This window comes from Perca flavescens, chromosome 16, assembly GCF_004354835.1.
Source record: "Perca flavescens isolate YP-PL-M2 chromosome 16, PFLA_1.0, whole genome shotgun sequence".
Lineage (NCBI taxonomy): Eukaryota > Metazoa > Chordata > Actinopteri > Perciformes > Percidae > Perca > Perca flavescens.
Genome location: NC_041346.1, coordinates 13,249,039 through 13,272,215, shown reverse-complemented (window position 1 = coordinate 13,272,215; position 23,177 = coordinate 13,249,039). Strand labels below are relative to the sequence as shown.

Genomic DNA, 23,177 nt, shown 5'->3' with positions numbered 1-23,177 from the left:
TTTGTAGAGTCACAGGGTGTACAAATAATAAGGTAACATGAGACGCAGACATATTCTAACCATATACTAAGTGGGAACTATATTCTCAGAAAGGCAAAGCTCTGCTACTTGGGCGGAGTGATTTGCTTTGCAGCAAGCCTGACTGAGAATATTGTTTACGGTTAGAAGATGGCTGTGTCTCATGTTACGTTGTTTTTTTGTACATGCTGTGACTCCACAAATCACAACATGTAAATAGGAACATGTTGGGCGTGCTGGTCTTACAGGGAGGTGTGTTCAGGTGCATTCTTGGCGTTTGCTATCTTGAGGCATCGGGTAGTGATCGTGCCATTGACCAACAAAAAACCGGGTCTAAAGTCATTAGCGCAGCATTTCATTGTTATTTTAACAGCGCATTAGTAAAATGTGCCTAGGCTTGTGCACAGTGCACGCACACAATGTTTGTTATACACACACACACACACACACACACACACACACACACACACAGGGAAGCGCAGCAGCACACAAGGATGCAAAAGATTACAAACAAAAATATTACAGTGCAAATCCGCCATCATAATAGCAATGCGCCAAGGTACAAACGCGCCTGGCTTTTAAAGGGAATGGGAGATGTCACTCTGATCAGTTTATTGCATGTTATGACCAAAACACACTAAGGAGAGATTTTCAGGAGAACAAACTGGTCTGCTCATGCGTGAAGTGAAAGCGCGTGAGCAGATCATATATGGCACGAGCAATATGCCACCAAAACTCCAGGAGGTGAAGCAGGCGTTAAAATAACAATGAAATGCTGCGTTATTGACTTTAGACCAGGTTTTCGTTGGTCAATGGCGCGATCACTTCCTGCTGCCTCAAGATGGCAATATGCCAAGAATGCACCTGAACATACCTCCCTGTAAGACCAGCACGCCCATGGGCGCAAAGATGGGCACAGGTGCATTCGCTATGTAAACGACGTGGGCGCTGGACGGGAAATTGACAACTGCGTCGGTCTTAAACTAGCAAAGACACAGTGTCGGGCTTTCCTTTGCTCTGCGCTGGGTGCAAGATCTTAGGGTCCTTAGGGCCCTTAGGGCCATAGCATTGACATCAACAGCTTTGATTTTTTTTTTTCTAAGCCAACAAATTGTGATAAAGGAGATGCCGGTTTGCCCACAATAACACTGATTGGTATGGCTGAGTATCATTTGAAAATGTAGATTCTGGTGCAATTACAATAGTTTGAATACAAAAATCTATTTGACGCATTGACACAAATGTTATTATTCAGATCATGAAATATCTGATGGTGGGTGGCCGTCATGTTGAATGTAAACAAAAAGCTGCTTGCTGCGCTATCGTCATCGTGTAAAACCCGCCTCTACGGTTGTGATTGGTGCCTCGATTTGGAAAAATTGGAAATGGGCTTGAGCAAATCTCAAATTTGACGGAAGTTGGTCGGGGTTTTCCCCGGCTACCGAAGTAGTGGCAGGGAGGTTCGAGGCGAGGGCTTCTTTTTCACTTACACTCCCAGATTTATCTCACCAGGCCGAACCGGATCGAACTAGCCACCACGAAAACCCCCTTGAACAGATGCATACTGTGTTTACATGAAGCTGCCACAGGTGAAATGTTTCCCTCGAATCACTGCATCTCCCTCTGCCTCTCCCTCCTTCCCTCCTTCCCTTCTACCCGGTCTTCATCCGTCTCCTCCCTCTGCAGTGCCAGGCGGCGTGGGAGTCACTCATAACTCTCCTCCAGGACAAACAGACTGAGGACAAATCGAGTGAGACGAACTGAAACATGTCCTCGTGTCTCTGCCCCGGATGTCTCTCCCTCTCTGTATTACACACTCTCTCTTGCCAAGGAACTGGACAAACGGGGCAGTGGATTGGAACTGCTGGACTTTGCCCCTGTTTTCCTGTGAGGTGACCGTACAGAGGAGAGTCGTCTCTCTCAGAGATTCGACCTGCAGCGAATGAGGTAACGAATGGTACATTCAAGGACCGCCGGGAAAGAGGAAAGACCTACTATGTACAGACATTTTCCTTTTCTTGTTTTTTTTGTTTTTGTTTTGGACTTTGTTCCTATTGACTTTTTCTACTTCATATTTCCAATAACCAGACGGTTTGCCAATGCTACTTGTGTTTATTTAACGTTTTCTGTCTGTTCTCTCCACGTTGACATCGAGACCCATGGGAAGGATAACTCTTCAGCGTCGCAGAAAACCGAACAAGATCGTCATATTTTGCGTGTTCAGTATTCCGAGCATCCCGAGGATTTTTCTGACATGTAACACTGAAACAAGACTCGCACCATTCTCATTCATCTTTTAAAGGCATCATATTGGTTAATTATTTATATATTAAATATTGGTAAATTAGACTCCAACATCCTGTACTTAGAGGGGAGCTATGCCGTTTTTTTTTTGTTTTTTTTAAGCTTAATTTACCTTAACCCTAACAGCTTTGGAGTCATTGGAATGGTTATGTGACTTTTTTCGAGTTGAATGGTGATTGCTTCGCCCCCCCAGCGCCTGTGAGCGGACAAACCACCCTTGCAACTTTTGCCCGGCGAGCCGCCGGCCTCAGCGTCAGGAAGTATTGCGTGTTATCAGGTCTCGCGATGTAACAAATTGCTTCACTCCCATTCAGGAACCGGCTAGCAAGGTAGCAATGCTGGCAAAAAAGAAGCAGAAAGCTAGGAAAGCATTGTCTGAGGAACCGAGAAAGAGTAAACATGGGAGCTGCCAAATATCTATTCCGAAGCTGTAGGGGGAGCTCTATAGAGAAACCTGCGCGCAAACAGTGAAGAAACTGCATAGCGCCCCTTTAATTTAAAGGAACATTCCTATATATTTTGTTTGTTTCTTTTTTTTGTTTTTGTTTCGGCCCATAAACTCTTATACTTTCCATTATTGTTGACCGTTTTCCAAAAGTTCTTTTAAAGTTTTCCTATTTTCCCTGCAACCACTGTAAGTCTGAAAATCAACTGGCAGAGACTTGAAGCTGTGGCATCAGTGTTTCACCACACAGCCTCGTGTTCAACAACGGGCGCAGGAAAAGCCGGTGGAGCAACAAATGTCAAAATGAGTCGGCAGTAAAAGCCACTGATTGCTCTTTGAATGGAAACTTCAAGGATGTGTTTTTTTATCCTTATCCTCAAAGAGAAATAGACATGAAGCAAAGACATAAATGAATGTTGAGCTTTATCAGGGTGTGATTTTATTGGAGGCTCAGATTTTGCACAAACACAGCAGATGTGGTCATACATTTGTGCTTTGAGTGCAACGCAGCAGCACCACCTGGTGGTTAAGATGCTTATAGTTTTCATTCTTTTGAAACTGGAGGCTAAACAGTCTTGCTGGTTTCTCTTCATATCACGTGTTTGCTTTTTTTTTTTTTTTTTACCGGGGACATTTTGACCTGCCGTAGGGAGTTCACCTCTCTTATTCAAGCAAAGGCTTGAGGCTTCGGTTGAGGATGCTTAATGGCCCACCTGGCAGATTTACCCAAATGAACAGCACACAGAGGGAATCAAAAGTATAGTTTATTCCCTTTTTAAACAAATGCAAATAATTGTCCAACTTTTTTGTTGAAGTTTTTAGAGTCCGATGCCATTTTCTCGCAGCAATTTGCCAGAGTGTCTCATTTAGAGACATTTTCTGAAGAAAAAAAAAAACCAGCATTGGGAACGTGGATTTATCGCACCTCATTAACAAGATTTATGTTTTGTTTGAGGGAAGAGGGAGTCTCAAAGGCTGTATATGGTCATAAATAACCTTTTTAGAGAAGAGTACAGAGTTAAGATCTGCCAGGTGAACGTCTGTTCAAGTTGGAGTTGGTGAATTTTTCTCAAACACGTGGATGCCGCTGGGCTGCAAAGAAACAAAGAGCGCTGAGGCTTCTGTGAAATCTCTGCTGGTCGGGATTGGATAAACCAGCGTTTTTAAAGGAGTTTTGTGAAAGCTCTTCAGGTCAGAGCCAGATATTGCAAAAACTACATTCGGAGTGATTCACCCTTTACTTTAAAAAGCTATAGTTTGTTTTAACGACACAGTAATGTCTGCAGTTTAGTTCTGTCAAACCCTCTGACTGAGCAGTGTGACCCCTCCTGCTCAGCTGTGACTCATGGGAAACATTTCTCATATTTCAGATGCATTACATGTTGTGATTTGTATAGTCACAGCGTGTACAAAAAACAACGTAACATGAGACACAGCCATCTTCTAACAGTAAACAAACCGGGAACTATATTCTCAGACAGGCTTGCTGCGAGCATATCACTCCGCCCAAGTACTATATTCTTCCGCCTGAGAATATAGTTCCCGGTTTGTTTACTGTTAGAAGATGGCTGTGTCTCATGTTATGTTGTTTTTTGTACACGCTGTGACTCTATAAATCACAACATGTAAATAGGAACATGTTGGCGTTATTTTGTCACTTATTCGGAGCAGTAGGATTGCTGGAACCATTCACCTGCAGGTTCTGTGCTGGCCTGATGCCGCTGGAGCCGTCAGACAGCATTACAGCACGCATGGAGATGAGAATGTATCGACTTGTCTAACTCTGGGGGTTACGGTGAATAAGCTAAATTTCCAATAAGTCGGCGTGTTCTTTTTAAAGTGCTCATATTAAGCTCATTTTCAGATTCATAATTGTATTTAGAGGTTGTACCAGAATAGGTTTACATGGTTTAATTTTCAAAAAACACCATATATTTGTCGTACTGCACATTGCTGCAGCTCCTCTTTTCACCCTGTGTGTTGAGCTCTCCGTTTAACTACAGAGTGAGACATCTCACTTCTGTTCCATCTTTGTTGGGAGTCGCACATGCGCAGTAGCTAGGTAAGGACTACTAGCCAGTCAGAAGCAGAGTGTGAGGGTGTGCCACGCTAGCAGCTAGGCGAGCATTATAACGTGTGTTACAAAGTGACGCATGTTTGTCTCTGAAGTAAAGGCTGGACTACAATAGAGCTGTTTGGAGCAGTTTGTGAACAGTGTTTTCTGTTGGAGATGGTAAGTCCCTTTGGGGTGGTCTTTGGGCTTTTTCACTTTGTAAACCTATAACATGCACAAAAAAGATATATAACACAATAAAGGAAAGGGAAAAAGCCAAAACGCATAATATGAGCACTTTTGAAAAATTCTGTCATACGTCCTACTGTATGTGTAACCTTTTGCTGAACCCGCTTTATTTCGTAATTTTGGACTTTTCAACCACAGAGGATCGACGCAGCATGCTTAGAATCACGTCTTTTTTTTAGAAGCACATCTACAAAGACACTGATTTTACCTTTTTGTTCATTGGTGGCACATATTCCACAGCGTTGTAGCCTCATGAACAGGAATCAAGCATCATTTTTTTTTTTCCAACAAATGTAATCAGATTTTCAGTTTGAAGATATTCTTTAGCTTCATTTCATTTATTTCAGACAAAAGGTGCTGATTTGGCTTTTTGAGGTCTGTGCTTTTAGAGGCTCCTGTGTTTTTAGTGTTTGTTTTTTTTTGTCCCCAAATATCCTTTAGTCAGATTGTCTTTGAATGGCCCTTGCCCTGTTTTTACATGCTGATGTCCCATTACTGAGCCTGCCAGGTTAGCCAATGCGAGTGCTGTAAGACAGCGATGAGATGACGTAACTGTGGCTGCTTGCAAACTGGTTTTAGTACTCGCTAAGTTCTCTTTATATCCGTCCTTCATGTTTTCCCCTCGAGCTTTAAAAAGCACAAGCAGCTACCATTTCTTCTTACTACCAGAGGTCAGGTGACTCATGAATAAAATTTTTATTTAGGCATTTTGAATGCAGCGAGTAAGATGGAGAGAGAAGCTGTGGTCAGTGTCGAGGCAGACAGTACTATGGATGCACTGATGCTTAATTGCTGTATTTGTTTCAAAAAGTTAAAACCACCGAGAGCCTAAGGTGTTCAGATATCAAGACAAAGCTTCTGTTTGTCTCGCATAAACTGTAAAAGAAGACCTCCATTGTTTTTCTCCCCAAACTACCACTTTAAAAGAGCAGTTCCACTATAATTTATTCTCTACACTTTCCATCCTTTTTTATGTTAACTGTCACAACTTATATGAGAAATATGTTTTAAATGGTTTATCAAAACCTCACAGACTAAGTCACTGTTATTCATACATCACTATCAGGCAAAGTTAACGGTAGAGGTTTTAACCACTTGAGGCACTATGGAGCAGTGTTCTTGTGTTGTTATCTCAAGGAAATGCACAAAGCATTTTGGTAAGAAAAACGGAATGTGAATGTGTTAATTTACAAGGAAACTCTTCTGTCTTTCATACTTCTTGCAGTCAAGGCGATGAGTAAGGCTATATTACGTAACCGCTGCCCGGGTGACTGTGTGGAGGGTCTGAGCGCCAAGCGGAAAGTGCATTGCAAAGATACGGAAGAGAAGAAGTCCGTTCTTCTGTGCCTCTCTGTCCGCGCCTCTCTGTCCGCGCCTCTCTGATCTGACCACCTCTCTGATCTGACCACCTCTCTGATCTGACCACCTCTCTGATCTGACCACCTCTCTGATCTGACCACCTCTCTGACCACCTCTCTGATCTGACCACCTCTCTGACCACTTCTCTGATCTGACCACCTCTCTGATCTGACCACCTCTCTGATCTGACCACCTCTCTGATCTGACCACCTCTCTGATCTGACCACCTCTCTGATCTGACCACCTCTCTGACCACCTCTCTGATCTGACCACCTCTCTGACCACTTCTCTGATCTGACCACCTCTCTGATCTGACCACCTCTCTGATCTGACCACCTCTCTGACCACCTCTCTGATCTGACCACCTCTCTGATCTGACCACCTCTCTGATCTGACCACCTCTCTGACCACCTCTCTGATCTGACCACCTCTCTGACCACCTCTCTGATCTGACCACCTCTCTGATCTGACCACCTCTCTGATCTGACCACCTCTCTGACCACCTCTCTGATCTGACCACCTCTCTGACCACTTCTCTGATCTGACCACCTCTCTGACCACCTCTCTGATCTGACCACCCCTCTGACCACCTCTCTGACCACCTCTCTGATCTGACCACCTCTCTGACCACCTCTCTGATCTGACCACCTCTCTGACCACCTCTCTGATCTGACCACCTCTCTGATCTGACCACCTCTCTGACCACCTCTCTGATCTGACCACCTCTCTGACCACCTCTCTGATCTGACCACCTCTCTGACCACATCTCTGACCACCTCTCTGACCACCTCTCTGATCTGACCGCACTGACAACAAGAAGCATGAAACTCGTTTGAAAGGGCACCTTTTTAAAACCAGATTGTTTCATCAGACTTATAAAGCTTAACATTTCAACATCTGTTTTCATATTAGCACCCTGCACTCTGGAGCACAAGAAATAAGACCGCAAAGGGCTTAACACACACACACATATATATATATATATATATATATATATATATATATATATATATATATATATATATATATATATATATATATATATCAAAGGAATAGAAAATGTAGCAAACATCATAAAAGCTGATGGGACATGAAAAGCGACTTTGATAACTCTTTCCTTTTTAGTTGTGAGATCGGTATCTGTCTGTTTACTGCTGAGCACTGTGAATTGTGGCAGTTATTTTAAAAAATAAAAAATAAAAAAAAATAAAGAGGCATCTGTAGACTTTCATGCTGTCTGGTGGAGATGAAGTAACTTGTTGAATTTACCTGACTGAAAGTCAGGTAAATTCAACAAGTTATGACCACGTTTTGGGATCATTCAGACTTGATTTGAAATTTCTTTTTGCTCTAATGGCAATATAATGTATATTCTATATACACCGATGTACAGCTGAACTATATGGTACAGCTGAGTCTATTTTTCTATAAAAGAAGCAGGTGATCTGTTGGGTTTCCAATGAGTGTGTGAAGATTACAATAACAATTTTTTTTAATGTGTGCGTAAAGACTTGCATAACCCAAATATGAAAAATTAAACTTTTTATTTTTGATGCTCATTGGAGCCCCAACATTAGTTCTCTGATAAATGTACTATTCAAAGCCATTGTAAAATCCCCATCTTATACTATGTGCCTGCTGATTTATTTTTGCACTATATACAGTATGTAGCTCCAGCCCCTGGCAGATATGTGCTGAAAACAAAAAAAAACTAAATTAGCTTTCTTTCAGTTGCCAAAAAAATAACCATTATTAGTTTGGTGACAACTTGGTTCTGTAATGTTAAGAAAGGCATTGTCTGTAAAACTGATTCAGGTTAAAAGCCAACAGGGGTCGACGATGGCTGCCACTGTACAAGACTGTAAAGTTGTTTTTCTTTAATGTACAAATCAAATATTTCCAAGCCAAATGTCCCTGTCTCTTCCTCCTGTCTTAGATTCACACATGAAGAGCAAATCTGATTAGCAGCGCAGGATGAACCTGATCAATCAAACCTGATCAATCAAACCTGATCAATCAAACCTGATCAATCAAACCTGATCAATCAAACCTGCATGAAAGGTCAAAAGTCAGACAACTCATGCACGTGTGAATCTAGCTGCAGTCTTTTTCTTTCTGTTCCTCTCCCCCAGTGTGTACTGTTTACGTTGAGTCCTTGTACATTTGGATGTTAATAACATCTTGTTGTAATTATAAATAAGCTTGTACATTGACGTTGTTTTGATGCAATTTATCTTTACCTCAAATGATTTTTTTGGATATATTGGACCAATAATAAATAGCAAGAATGCGTTTGATACTTGTCTGCTCCGTTCTGATTTATTCTTCTTCTGGAACATTTTCTTTGTTTTCACCAGTTGAAAGGTTTTCTAAGTGTAAACAATAAGTCATTATTTGATGAAGATACACAATAATAATTATATGTGATATTATATATGATCTGGTGAGTATGCTGCAAAAAAAACATGAATTTAACTTGTTTAGATACTAATAATTTCAAAAAATACATTTTAAATGTGTAAAATGTCCTTTATTGTCATAATAAAAGTAAATTGCATAATACATTGTATCAAGTTGGTTTCATATAGACAAAATCAAAGTAAATATTCCTTAAAAAATACAAAAACTAAACTTTTACCCAACTTGCAGACTCATGGTTCATTAATGCAAATATTTGACATTTTGTTCCCACCCTTACACCGACATAAACTGTACCTTAGGTGTAGTAACCTTTATTTAAACTCTTTTGTGTGTGCGTTTTTAAGAAAAGTGTCAACAATTAAAAGTGCAATAATAAATGAATGCATAACACAAAAATAACAATGCAGTCTGCATCGTCTTCCCTTCAGATCCACCATAAGTACCAGGATGCAAAATGACACTTGCAGCCTTATCTCAAATGCATAATTACAGTAGATATGAATTATATGTAACTGTAGTTATTAAAAATATCTAAATTTCTAAAATGTTTTGTTAAATGAAATCACACAAGCAAAAATCCAAGCAGTGTTTTCCAACCAATTTAAAATGAACTGACCAAACACATAACTGTAAAAAATCAACAAGACAAGTGAACAGAAAGCACATATGATAAAATGCACAAGTGAGTAAACATGTAAACACTCAGGAAAAAAATGAAATAAAGGTGATTTAAAATGTCACCGCACCAACAACACCAATGCCAAAAATATACCATTGTAACTTTCTCTGACCTACAGGTTTACAAGTCAGCATGTAACTATGGTTGCACTCTGAAATACTATAAAGTGCATCTATTTGAATTTAAATCTATTAAAGTAGTTCTAATGTGGAAGAAAACAAGTCAAATGACCTCCACGTTTGTGTTTGTCTGAATGTTTAGTCATTCGTTTTCCAATGACTGATGTGTGACTTGTACTGGAAATCTACCAACTAAAAGCATCAAGTCTGAATGTAAATCAACAAACTGGATGAGTGTAGTGTAGTATCAAAGATGTTTCATGTTTACATCTGAATGTGATCCAGTTTGAGCCGGTTCGCAACCGGAAACTGGTTTGAATGTCATTTTAGTTCATTCTCCTTCTTTATGACACATAATGAGACAAAGGGACTTTTCACTGTCTGACACATTCAATGAAAAACAAAAAAAACCTTATGTTGAAATCAGCAATCATTATGTTGGGTGTGTTGTTGAAGACATGGCACTGGCTGATGAATCCTATTGGTTGATAACGTTTGCCTGTATGTCTGTCAAAAGTCCAATCGTTCTAAACTTTTTGTCCATCCTGCTGTCTGTTCCTCCTGCCAAAGCCTGCCAGAACTCCTCTCCTGCAGTCTCTAAATGTTTACCGTTATAGGAAGTGAGATTAAAGGCACCGTTCTCCTTTTGGCCCATTTCAAGTCTCGCTTCCCGTCTGCCTCGTACCAACACTAACTCACTGCTGGCGCTGACGTCTTTGCCCTCAGTTACCCTGAATCCTCATTTACTGTCGCCTCGGAGCTGTTCTGCAGCCGACGATACTGGAGAGAGAAGAGAGGAAATGTTCTTGAGAAGACATGATGTCTTTTGCACTACAAAGTGCTTACACTGTGAATGGAATATTGAGCCCCTAGGAATAGATATTATCGCTCCCGGCAACATTATATATCATCCACATCATACCTGATGGGTATCATTCCCAGTACTGTAATGATGCTGGAGAGCGTGAAGACGAAGCCTGGGAACCAGCCCAGGGTTCCCTGATAGATCTTAGTAAAGGCAGGGATGTACACCAGACCGCCAATCTTCAGAGCAAACTGCAGGAGGGTGAGAGTGATGCCTGATGGGAAGGAGGACGGATAGGTCAAAGGGAAGAGAAGTTAAAAAGGTTCAGGGGAAACATGTACATTTTCCTTTCTCATAGAGATCTCTTTAAAAGGAATATTTTGAGATTCTTGGGAAATACACAAATCGCTTTTTGGCTGAGAGTGAGATTAGAAAACTGATATTTTATATCTGTACTGTAAATATGAAGCTACAGCCTGCTAGCTCAGCTTAGCATAAAGACTAGAAACAGGGGAGACAACTAGCATTGCTCTCATATATGTTTTTTGATTTTCACATTTGTAAGTGTGTGTGTGTGTGTGTGTGTGTGTGATGAATAGGGTTGGGGTTGCTAGTGTGTGTGTGTGTGTGTGTGTGTGTGTGTGTGTGTGTGTGTGTGTGTGTGTGTGTGTGTGTGTGTGTGTTGTACTGACTTCCTTCTCTAATCATCTGTGACCAAGTGTGTGTGTGTGTGTGTGTGTGTGTGTGTGTGTGTGTGTGTGTATGAGTATGAAAAAGGGAAGCATGACACTCTAACCAGAGGCTCTTTACGATGCGTCATCTTTTTGGCTGTTGGGTAAGATATAATGACACAACTCTCATCACACAGCAATAAATGCACTAAACATGACAGATTGATAATAGCAGTGTGAGAGATTTTTTTTTTTCTCCCTCTGACCTATCCATGAACTTCAGAACGTAAACTCGACTTTCAGGAAATGTCATGTTGTCGTTCCTCCTGTACTTACTAATGACACACTCTGATCCAGATCCACGATCTCACCATCACTATTCTAACACTAGAATACAGCATGTGTATTTTTAGTTTCAACAACAACGCAAGGCTTTGTCAGGGATTGATTTACGTCGTGAGGAAAAAGGGAGAAAAAGTGAAGTGAGAATTTCTTTTCCTTTTCTTTATAAATTAACGGACCCTTTATTAATGCTTTCAAGCTGTTAGCAGCAAGTTAAAGTTGTATAGGCGTACACACACTGCCCCACGCACTCTCCATAATTCTTACTTGTATAATCAAATCAATACGTTGAAAGCATCAGTAGCACGTGCATTACCCTGCTGTGTATTTCATCGTTTTCACTGTTTAATCATCTCTACTGTTATAATTACTCATCTGTAGTGCTTTTACACACCTTCGCACACACACAGAGGTCGCGTACTCACCACATTTGGATGCTGGAACCTGCTGTGAGAGCAGAGATCTGATGGTGGGCATCGGGATGAGAGCAAACAGATTGAGTGAGCGAGCTGCGGACAAATTTAAATGCTGGTTAATATTTTTCCTCCGCAAGGTTCTTTTGCACCCACCACCGACAAGCTACCTATTTTCTCTCTTTTCTATACCCTCACCATCTGTCTTTTTTACTTTAACATGTGCATGACAACATATGACAATATGACATTTTGTTCCCTTCTACCACTCCTTGCTTTAAAAAGGTAGGCTGTTGAGAACAGGTTCTCATTTGGAACGGCGACCTGGCCAAGAAAAGCATAAGCGTGTAAGACAACATACAGTTTCACATTCAGTACAGTACAAGAATACAGAATACAATAGGCTATATAAAGTACAGATCAGGTAGGAATTACATAGCCGGCGCAAAATGAGGTGTAAGTAACTCGATAATTTTCATAAGGGCTTATTATTTGTATTATTGTGTCTGTATTTGTCATATTCTGTTGTGTGTACATTGTTTTTCTTTTGAGCTGCTGTAGCAATGGAATTTCCCCAGTGTGGGATTAATAAAGTCTATCTGATCTTATCTTAGTCTATCTAAACTTATCTTAGGACTTTTTTCGAACATACTACACTATGACTTTTTTACCACTTTTTTCGACATACTATACTATGACTTTTTTACCACTTTTTTCGACATACTATACTATGACTTTTTTGACATTTTTCGACATACTATGCTATGACTTTTTTATGACTTTTTCGACATACTATACTATTACTTTTTTACCACCATTTTCGACATACTATACTATGACTCTTTTAGGAATTTTTTCGACATACTATACTATGACTTTTTTACCACTTTTTTGACATACTATACTATGACTTTTTTATCACATTTTTCAACATACTATACTATGACTTTTTTGACATTTTTCGACATACTATACTATGACTTTTTACCACTTTTCTCGACTTACTATATGACTTTTTCGACAAACTATGCTAGGACATTTTTTATGACTTTTTCAACATACTATACTAGGACTTTTTTACCACTTTTTTTGACATACTATACTATGACTTTTTTAGACATACTATGACTTTTCTCGACATACTATACTATTACTCTTTTATGACATTTTTCGACATACTATACTATGACTTTTTTACCACTATTTTCGACATACTATACTATGGCATTTTACCACTTTTTTTGACATACTATACTATGACTTTTTTATCACATTTTTCGACATACTATACTATGACTTTTTTATCACATTTTTCGACATACTACACTATGACTTTTTACCACTTTTTTTGACATACTATACTATGACTCTTAGGAATTTTTTCGACATACTATACTATGACTTTTTGACATTTTTTGACATATTATACTATGACTCTTTTATGACTTTTTTCGACATACTATACTATGAATATTTTAACACTTTTTTCGACATACTATACTATGACTTTTTTATGACATTCTTAGACACACAATACTATGAAATGTTTTGGACAAATTATATACTATAAATGTTTTGAAAAGAAAAGCTATGGTATTGTGGCAGTTCAGTGGTCAGGCTTGCTGCAATTATCTCCACATTGCACAAACAGATTCAGTGGCTGCTGGTTCAAATCTCAGTCGCCACTGCATGTTTCTGTTTGCAAGATTTTCTTCAACCTACTATACTATGACTTCTATATCACTGTTTTCGACATACTATACTATGACATTTTTCGACATACTATACTATGACTTTTTTACCACTTTTTTCGACATACTATACTATGACTCTTTTAGGAATTTTTTCGACATACTATACTATGACATTTTTATCACTTTTTTCGACATACTATACTATGACTTTTTTATGACTTTTTTCAACATACTATACTATGACTTTTTTATGACTTTTTTCAACATACTATATATATGACTTTTTTCGACATACTTTACTATGACTTTTATATCACTGTTTTTGACATACTATACTATGACTCTTTTAGGAATTTTTTCGACATACTATACTATGACATTTTTCGACATACTATACTATGACCTTTTTGACATTTTTCGACATACTTTACTATGACTTTTTTACCACTTTTTCAACATACTATACTATGACATTTTTCGACATATTATACTATGACTCTTTTATGACTTTATTCGACATACTATACTATGAAATTTTTCGACATACTTAACTATGACTTTTATATCACTGTTTTCGACATACTATACTATGACATTTTTCGACATACTATACTATGACTTTTCTACCACTTTTTTCGACATACTATACTATGACAGTTTTATCACTTTTTTAGACATACTACACTATGACATTTTTATCACTTTTTTTTGACATACTATACTATGACTCTTTTAGGAATTATTTCGACATACTATAATGACATTTTTCGACATACTATACTATGACTTTTTTGACATTTATCGACATACTATACTATAACTTCTTTACCACTTTTTCGACATACTATACTATAACTTTTTTCAACATACTATACTATGACTTTTTCAACATATTATACTATGACTTTTTTATGTATGGCTTTTTCGACATACTATACTATGACATTTTTCGACATACTATACTATGACTTTTTTGACATTTTTCGACATACTATACTATGACTTTTTTACCACTTTTTCGACATACTATACTATGACATTTTTCAACATATTATACTATGACTCTTTTATGACTTTATTCAACATACTTATACTATGAATATATTTACACTTTTTTCGACATACTATACTATGACTTTTTTATGACATTCTTAAACACACAATACTATGAAATGCTTTGGACAAATTATATACTATAAATGTTTTGAAAACAAAATCTCTGGTATTGTGGTGGTTCAGTGGTCAGGCTTGCTGCAATTATCTCCAAATTGCACAAACAGATTCAGTGGCTGCTGGTTCAAATCCCAGTCGCCACTGCATGTTTCTGTTTGCAAGATTTTCTTCAACCTACTATACTATGACTTTTACATCACTGTTTTCCACATACTATACTATGACATTTTTCGACATACTGTACTATGACTTTTTTACCACTTTTTTCGACATACTATACTATGACTTTTTTATCACTTTTTTCGACATACTATACTATGACTTTTTTATCACTTTTTTCGACATACTATACTATGACTTTTTTATCACTTTTTTCAACATACTATACTATGACATTTTTCGACATACTATACTATGACTTTTTTATGACTTTTTCGACATACTATACTATTACTTTTTTACCACCATTTTCGACATACTATACTATGACATTTTTCAACATACTATACTATGACTTTTTTACCACTTTTTTTGACATACTATACTATGAAATTTTTATCACTTTTTTTGACATACTATACTATGACTCTTTTAGGATTTTTTTCGACATACTATACTATGACTTTTTTCGACATACTATACTATGACTTTTTTCGACATATTATACTATGACTCTTTTATTACTTTATTCGACATACTATACTATGAAATTTTTCGACATACTTTACTATGACTTTTATATCACTGTTTTCGACATACTATGCTATGACATTTTTCGACATACTATACTATGACTTTTTTACCACTTTTTTCGACATACATACTATGACATTTTTCGACGTACTATACTATGACTTTTTTGACATTTATCGACATACTATACTATGACTTTTTTACCACTTTTTCGACATACTATACTATGAATTTTTTATGTATGACTTTTTCGACATATTATACTATGACTTTTTCGACATATTATACTATGACTTTTTTATGAATGGCTTTTTCGACATACTATACTATGACATTTTTCGACATACTATACTATGACTTTTTTGACATTTTTCGACATACTATACTATGACTTTTTTACCACTTTTTCGACATACTATACTATGACATTTTTCAACATATTATACTATGACTCTTTTATGACTTTATTCAACATACTATACTATGAATATTTTTACACTTTTTTCGAAATGCTTTGGACAAATTATATACTATAAATGTTTTGTAAACAAAATCTCTGGTATTGTGGTGGTTCAGAGGTCAGGCTTGCTGCAATTATCTCCAAATTGCACAAACAGATTTAGTAACTGTTGGTTCAAATCCCAGTCGCCACTGCATGTTTCTGTTTGCAAGATTTTCTTCAACCTACTATACTATGACTTTTATATCACTGTTTTCCACATACTATACTATGACATTTTTCGACATACTGTACTATGACTTTTTTACCACTTTTTTCGACATACTCTACTATGACTTTTTTATCACTTTTTTCGATATACTATACTATGACTTTTTACCACTTTTTTTGACATACTATACTATGACTCTTTTAGGAATTTTTTCGACATATTATACTATGACGTTTTTATGACTTTTTTCGACATACTATACTATGAAATTTTTCGACATACTTTACTATGACTTTTATATCACTGTTTTCGACATACTATACTATGCCATTTTTCGACATACTATACTATGACTTTTTTACCACTTTTTTCGACATACTATACTATGACATTTTTATCACTTTTTTCGACATACCATACTATGATTTTTTTCGACATACTATACTATGACTTTTTTTGACATTTTTCAACATACTATACTATGACTTTTTTATCACTTTTTTCAACATACTATACTATGACATTTTTAGACATACTATATTATGACTTTTTACCACTTTTTTTGACATACTATACTATGACTCTTAGGAATTTTTTTGACATACTATACTATGACTTTTTTCGACATACTATACTATGACTTTTTTACCACTTTTTTCGACATACTATACTATAGCTTTTTACCACTTTTTTTTGACATACTATGCTATGACTCTTTTAGGAATTTTTTCGACATACTATACTATGACTTTTTTCTACATACTATACTATGACTTTTTTGACATTTTTCGACATACTATACTATGACTTTTTCGACATACTATACTATGACTTTTTTATGACTTTTTCAACATACTATACTATGACTTTTTTACCACTTTTTTCGAACATACTATACTATGACTTTTTATGACTTTTTTTGACATACTTTACTATGACATTTTTCGACATACGATACTATGACTTTTTTATGACTTTTTTCGACATACTACACTATGACTTTTTAACACTTTTTTCGACATACTATACTATGACTTTTTTATGACTTTTCGACATACTTTACTATGACATTTTTCGACATACGATACTATGACTTTTTTATGACTTTTTTCGACATACTACACTATGACTTTTTAACACTTTTTTCGACATACTATACTATGACTTTTTATGACATTCTTAGACACACAATACTATGAAATGTTTCGGACAAATTATATACCATAAATGTTTTGAAAACAAAAGCTCTGGTATTGTGGTGGTTCAGTGGTCAGGCTTGCTGCAACTAGCTCTAAATTGCACAAACAGAGTCAGTGGCTGCTGGTTCAAATCTCAGTCGCCACTGCACATTTCTGTTTGCAAGTTCTTCAAGATTTTCTTCAACCTACTATACTATGACTTTTATACCACTTTTCTTGACTTACTATAATATAACTTTTCGACATACTATACTATGACTTTTATGACTTTTTCGACATACTATACTATGACATTTTTCGACATACTATACTATGACTTTTTTATCACTTTTTTCAACATACTATACTATGACATTTTTAGACATATTATACTATGACTTTTTACCACTTTTTTTGACATACTATACTATGACTCTTTTAGGAATTTTTTTGACATACTATACTATGACTTTTTTCGACATACTATACTATGACTTTTATATGACTTTTTTCGACATACTATACTATGACTTTTTTACCACTTTTTTCGACATACTATACTATAGCTTTTTACCACTTTTTTTTGACATACTATGCTATGACTCTTTTAGGAATTTTTTCGACATACTATACTATGACTTTTTTCTACATACTATACTATGACTTTTTTGACATTTTTCGACATACTATACTATGACTTTTTTGACATACTATACTATGACTTTTTTATGACTTTTTCGACATACTATACTATGACTTTTTTACCACTTTTTTCGAACATACTATACTATGACTTTTTATGACTTTTTTCGACATACTTTACTATGACATTTTTCGACATACGATACTATGACTTTTTTATGACTTTTTTCGACATACTACACTATGACTTTTTAACACTTTTTTCGACATACTATACTATGACTTTTTTATGACTTTTCGACATACTATACTATGACTTTTTATGACATTCTTAGACACACAATACTATGAAATGTTTCAGACAAATTATATACCATAAATGTTTTGAAAACAAAAGCTCCAGTATTGTGGTGGTTCAGTGGTCAGGCTTGCTGCAACTAGCTCTAAATTGCACAAACAGAGTCAGTGGCTGCTGGTTCAAATCTCAGTTGCCACTGCACATTTCTGTTTGCAAGTTCTTCAAGATTTTCTTCAACCTACTATACTATGACTTTTATACCACTTTTCTTGACTTACTATAATATAACTTTTCGACATACTATACTATGACTTTTATGACTTTTTCGACATACTATACTATGACTTTTTCGACATACTATACTATGACTTTTTTATGACTTTTTCGACATACTATACTATGACTTTTTTACCACTTTTTCGAACATACTATACTATGACTTTTTATGACTTTTTTCGACATACTTTACTATGACATTTTTCGACATACGATACTATGACTTTTTTATGACTTTTTTCGACATACTACACTATGACTTTTTTATGACTTTTCGACATACTATACTATGACTTTTTATGACATTCTTAGACACACAATACTATGAAATGTTTCGGACAAATTATATACCATAAATGTTTTGAAAACAAAAGCTCCGGTATTGTGGTGGTTCAGTGGTCAGGCTTGCTGCAACTAGCTCTAAATTGCACAAACAGAGTCAGTGGCTGCTGGTTCAAATCTCAGTCGCCACTGCACATTTCTGTTTGCAAGTTCTTCAAGATTTTCTTCAACCTACTATACTATGACTTTTATACCACTTTTCTTGACTTACTATAATATAACTTTTCGACATACTATACTATGACTTTTATGACTTTTTCGACATACTATACTATGACATTTTTCGACATACTATACTATGACTTTTTTATGAATTTTTTCAACATACTATACTAAGACTTTTGTCTACATACTATACTATGACATTTTCAACAAACTATACTATGACCTTTTTATGAATTTTTCGACATATTACACTGACTTTTTAATCTCTTAATTCTCATGTTATTTTAGAAGTTATCTGTTGTAGTTAGAGGGTAAACATGTCCATTAGTCATGATCCACCACAAACTGTGCCTGATTCAAGATGCTTACCGAGGTAGAACATGTAGGTGGCCGTCACAAAGGACATGAAGTAAATTCCCGAGGCAAACGACAGCATGCCAATCAGGATGAGCGTAACGTCGCTGACGCAGCGACGAAACACCATGACGCCGACAAAACTGGTGAGAAAAATCATGAAGCCTGCTGCATTCCCATAACCCACCTGGACAAAGAGAAAGAAAGTGAAACAAAGGGAAATTATGTGATTGGACAGCAAACAAGAAAATTAGTGAAAGAAAGAGAGAAATGGGAGAAAGTAAAATTTAAAGTGAGACAAAATAAAGTTAATATACAGTATAGACTACTGTACATAAAAACACACAATGCATATATGAATCTACTGTACGCAGCTTCTTACATTTCAATAAGTCACTGTCAATTGAGCAACCAAAACAGCATGTGTAAGTGAAACTAACAATTCAGTCTAAATAATTCAACTTTTTCCAGTCTATTTTAAATGTGAAAATTGCTGGCAGCAAATGTTAATAAATTTGCGCTGATTATATTTGTCTTGAATTTTTAATCAGCAAAAAAACTATTGTTTTATCTTTCATGCATCAAAATCACAAATACAAGACCTAAATACCAACATAAAAATTCGAGGAAAATGTCACCTGAGTGGCGCTCCAGTTGAGTGGCTCTTTCAGCACAAAACTGCCCAGTATTTCTATGGCTCCACCCACTGCAGAGTTGTACAATATAGCAGCTGCAAACAGCAGAACCACATTCACCATGTTTTTCCCAAGAGGAGCCTCCGCAGGTGCTTCACTGGAGGCGGGAGGAATGAGGTGGCAATTGTCCTCTGGCTCTGTGTTGGGTACTTGTTTCACCTTAAATTAAGATGGATGGACACACATACACACACACACACACACACACACACAACTTTAGTAAACATTTGGGCTGCGTTAGGGGATAAAAGAAGAAAATGTTTTTGTTCAAAAGGATTTTTTTATTTAAGAGTTTATTCCGGTGTCTGTATCCTTTCCGTTTCACAGTATATACAACAGCCTTCATTAAACCTTTTTGAGTTTTGATACAATTTCAATAATGCGTCCCATGACAACTCGTCAGGTATTATTCCTTACATGACATACAAGGAAACTGGTTAGGTGATCTACTGTAGCATCAGCTCAAAATATTTTCAAAGGTGGGGCATGGTTGAGTGACAATAGTGAAGCAGTTCTCAGACTCTGGCTAGCTAAAATAAATGTTTCAGATACATTATGGAATTGCTGTGTATAGCGAACCTTGTATAATGTGCCTTGTATAATTTAGGCCTATCTAGGACAGGAAGCCAAATGTAATGGCAGCAGGATGTTTATTTTATCCATTTTCACTCTTAATGAATTGTCACTATGACTAGAATTAGTGTTGTCCATTGCTTATCAGAGCTTAATTATGCTTATTGATGAAGTAGTTATTTAACTACAGAAAGTTATTGACCTTATCTTTTCCAAACAAAAGAGTAATGTATCCAAATGACTAGATTAGAAACACACACACACACACACACACACACACACTGACCTTCAGCAGGAATATGGAGTGTATGAGGCAGAGCAGGTGCAGCAGTGCGCTCACAGTGAGCAGGATGGTCCCATGTTCCAAACTGAAGCTGTACAGCAGGAACAGATGACCCGACACCAGACTGCCCACCAGACCTGCTGCCCCATACAGCAGCTCCACTTTCATCATCACCTACATGGGACATAGATACACATTACTGCTTTGACCACATATCCTCCTGACTAACTAAAACTTTAAGAACATTTATTTTGATATATAATGTTTAATATTCTTGGTTAGGTTTAAACCAATCATTTTTATGCATTTGTCAAGGGCTGGGATGACATGTCAGTATTAGGTGTAAGGCATTTTGGAAGGGTTTTTTTTCCAACAGAGGGCAAAAGAGGGTAGATTATATTTTGTAACCACACATTATTACTAAAGTTGCCCTATAATAAATACAGCCTTACAATTAGCCTAATAAAGTAGCCAAATAGGCTACTTTTGTTGTATAATTATATTATTACTTAGGATGTTATAGTGTATAACTATACTGGAAAAGTAGGCTATACGCCAAAACCAACAGACTCAGGAACAGTTTCTTTCCACAAGCCATCACTCTGATGAACTGCTCACTTCTGACTCAGTGTCAGGTTCAATTCCTGTGCAATAACCCAGCAACACTGTCTCTAATCAGCACCTGTTCATCAGGTTTTTTCATCATTCTCTATTTCAGAGCTGTTCATACTGTTCATATTGTAATATAATACATAATAACATGACACTTATTTATTCCAGCATCCTTTGCACTATGCTCCATAATTAAAATAATAATAATTTATCATAAAGATAATTTACTCCTGCACACTTTGCACTCTTCATTGCACTACTGCCTCAACCTGCCTATATTGTTTCTGTTTATAGTGTGTATATATTGTTTGTTTTTTTGTGTAGGCCTATATATTGTTTGTTTTTGTTGTTTGTTTTGTATGAGTAAGAACATTGTGAACAATGTATAATCCAAAGCTAAATTCCTCGTACGTGTTCACCAAATAAAGCTGATTCAGATTCTGATATTTAATGTAAGACTTCTGCAAGTAGCCTGTAGGCTCCTTATTGCACTATGAAGTAAAGCTCGGGATACTAAACTGAGAGCACCGACCTTAGACCGGTCAGTGGCAGTGGAGCCGAGCGAGGCCAGGGTCATCACGCCTGGCCAGTAGGCGCAGAAGCCGCCGGACAGCCCGAAGACAACCGCCGCGCCGAACATCACCTCCAACGGGAGCCGAAAGACGACCACCAGGAGCAGGGCGAGCCGGGACAGCAGGTACCCGCTCAGGGGCACCATGATGGGGGCTCTCCTCCAGCCGCGGTCGCCTAACCTGGCCAGGAGCAGCGCAGGGCAGATCGGAACCAGCCGGATGATGAGGTTGTAGACCATGTAGAAGTCCGTCATGGCTTTCTGCTGGCTGCCCTCCCGGGACAGGTGGGCATCCGGGTAGGTGGCGTTAACACTCCGGTCCTTGACCACCATCTGCAGGGCGGTTTCGAAGAGAGTGCTGCCCAGCTGCTCGAGCACGATAACCGGCTCTATCTGCCGGAGCAACGTGAAGCCTGTTCGACACAGGCTCGACAGGTCCATGATCACACTTTTAATTACAACCTTAAAACTTCCTTATTAAACTTTAAGTCAGAATCAGACTGGATGTGTGAACAAATGCAAAAGTCAACAACGCAGCTGCTAAAGTTATTCAGATGTAGCGAAGGACGTTTCTTCCTCAGTCACAAGTGTGTCTGTTTTTTGAAATGAAAGCTCCGAGGGAGAAAATAAAAATGTCTCACGCCCACTTCCTCCTCCTGACAGCGTCAGGAGGAGAAACGTGCGTGTGTTTGTGTGTGTCTGTGTGTGTGCGTGAGAAATTTTGGAAACCACCCTACCATCAACATTTAGACTGGGACACACAGTTTAAAGAGACAAATTCTGTTTTCAACTATTAGAAGGCGTTTGCAGGTCTGTTTACTTTGCTGAACAGAACAATAACAGAAAAGAGAAAGTCAAATGATCAAGACTTATAATGGCCTCTGTGTTATGGTATTCAAATACACATGTCAGAATAAAATGAAAATCAGGTAATAAACAGGTTTAATCCATCTCAGTATGCAACTACTTTTATCATCGGTTACTTCTTCAGTTAATCAGTTGGTTGTTTAGTGTGTAAAATGTGAAAACATAGTGGAAAAAATGCCCATCGCATCTTCCAGTTGCTTGTTTTGTCCAAC

At 37.2% G+C, this 23,177-nt stretch overlaps 2 protein-coding genes across 2 annotated transcripts in view; one reads left to right on the top strand and one right to left on the bottom strand.

The window, feature by feature from the left end:
- Positions 1-2,440, top strand: part of snx30 (sorting nexin family member 30) — a 15,039-nt gene extending 12,599 nt beyond the window's left edge. Inside the window, exon 9 of the mRNA XM_028602068.1 lies at positions 1,705-2,440. Coding sequence (XP_028457869.1) covers positions 1,705-1,782 — 78 coding nt within the window. The 3' untranslated portion in view covers positions 1,783-2,440. The remainder of the gene's footprint in view (positions 1-1,704) is intronic.
- Positions 2,441-8,942: 6,502 nt separating this feature from the next.
- On the bottom strand, positions 8,943-22,786 carry slc46a2 (solute carrier family 46 member 2). The gene is made up of 7 exons (XM_028600770.1): positions 22,060-22,786; positions 20,919-21,089; positions 20,003-20,218; positions 19,380-19,551; positions 11,891-11,974; positions 10,570-10,726; positions 8,943-10,427 (listed from the first exon to the last, which is right to left on the bottom strand). Exons 1-7 carry the CDS (start codon positions 22,537-22,539, stop codon positions 10,391-10,393), a joined length of 1,317 nt encoding a protein of 438 aa, XP_028456571.1. The 5' UTR covers positions 22,540-22,786; the 3' UTR covers positions 8,943-10,390.
- Positions 22,787-23,177: the final 391 nt, after the last annotated feature.

What these genes read in the sequence shown, in the direction of transcription:
- slc46a2 (XM_028600770.1), bottom strand. Translation starts at nt 22,539, where the DNA reads ATGGACCTGTCGAGCCTGTGTCGAACAGGCTTCACGTTGCTCCGGCAG. An exon ending in ACTCCATATTCCTGCTGAAG is followed by an intron (nt 20,219 to 20,918) that starts GTCAGTGTGTGT and finishes TCTTAATTTAAG; the next exon opens with GTGAAACAAGTACCCAACAC. An exon ending in CACCTACATGTTCTACCTCG is followed by an intron (nt 11,975 to 19,379) that starts GTAAGCATCTTG and finishes ATTTGTCCGCAG; the next exon opens with CTCGCTCACTCAATCTGTTT.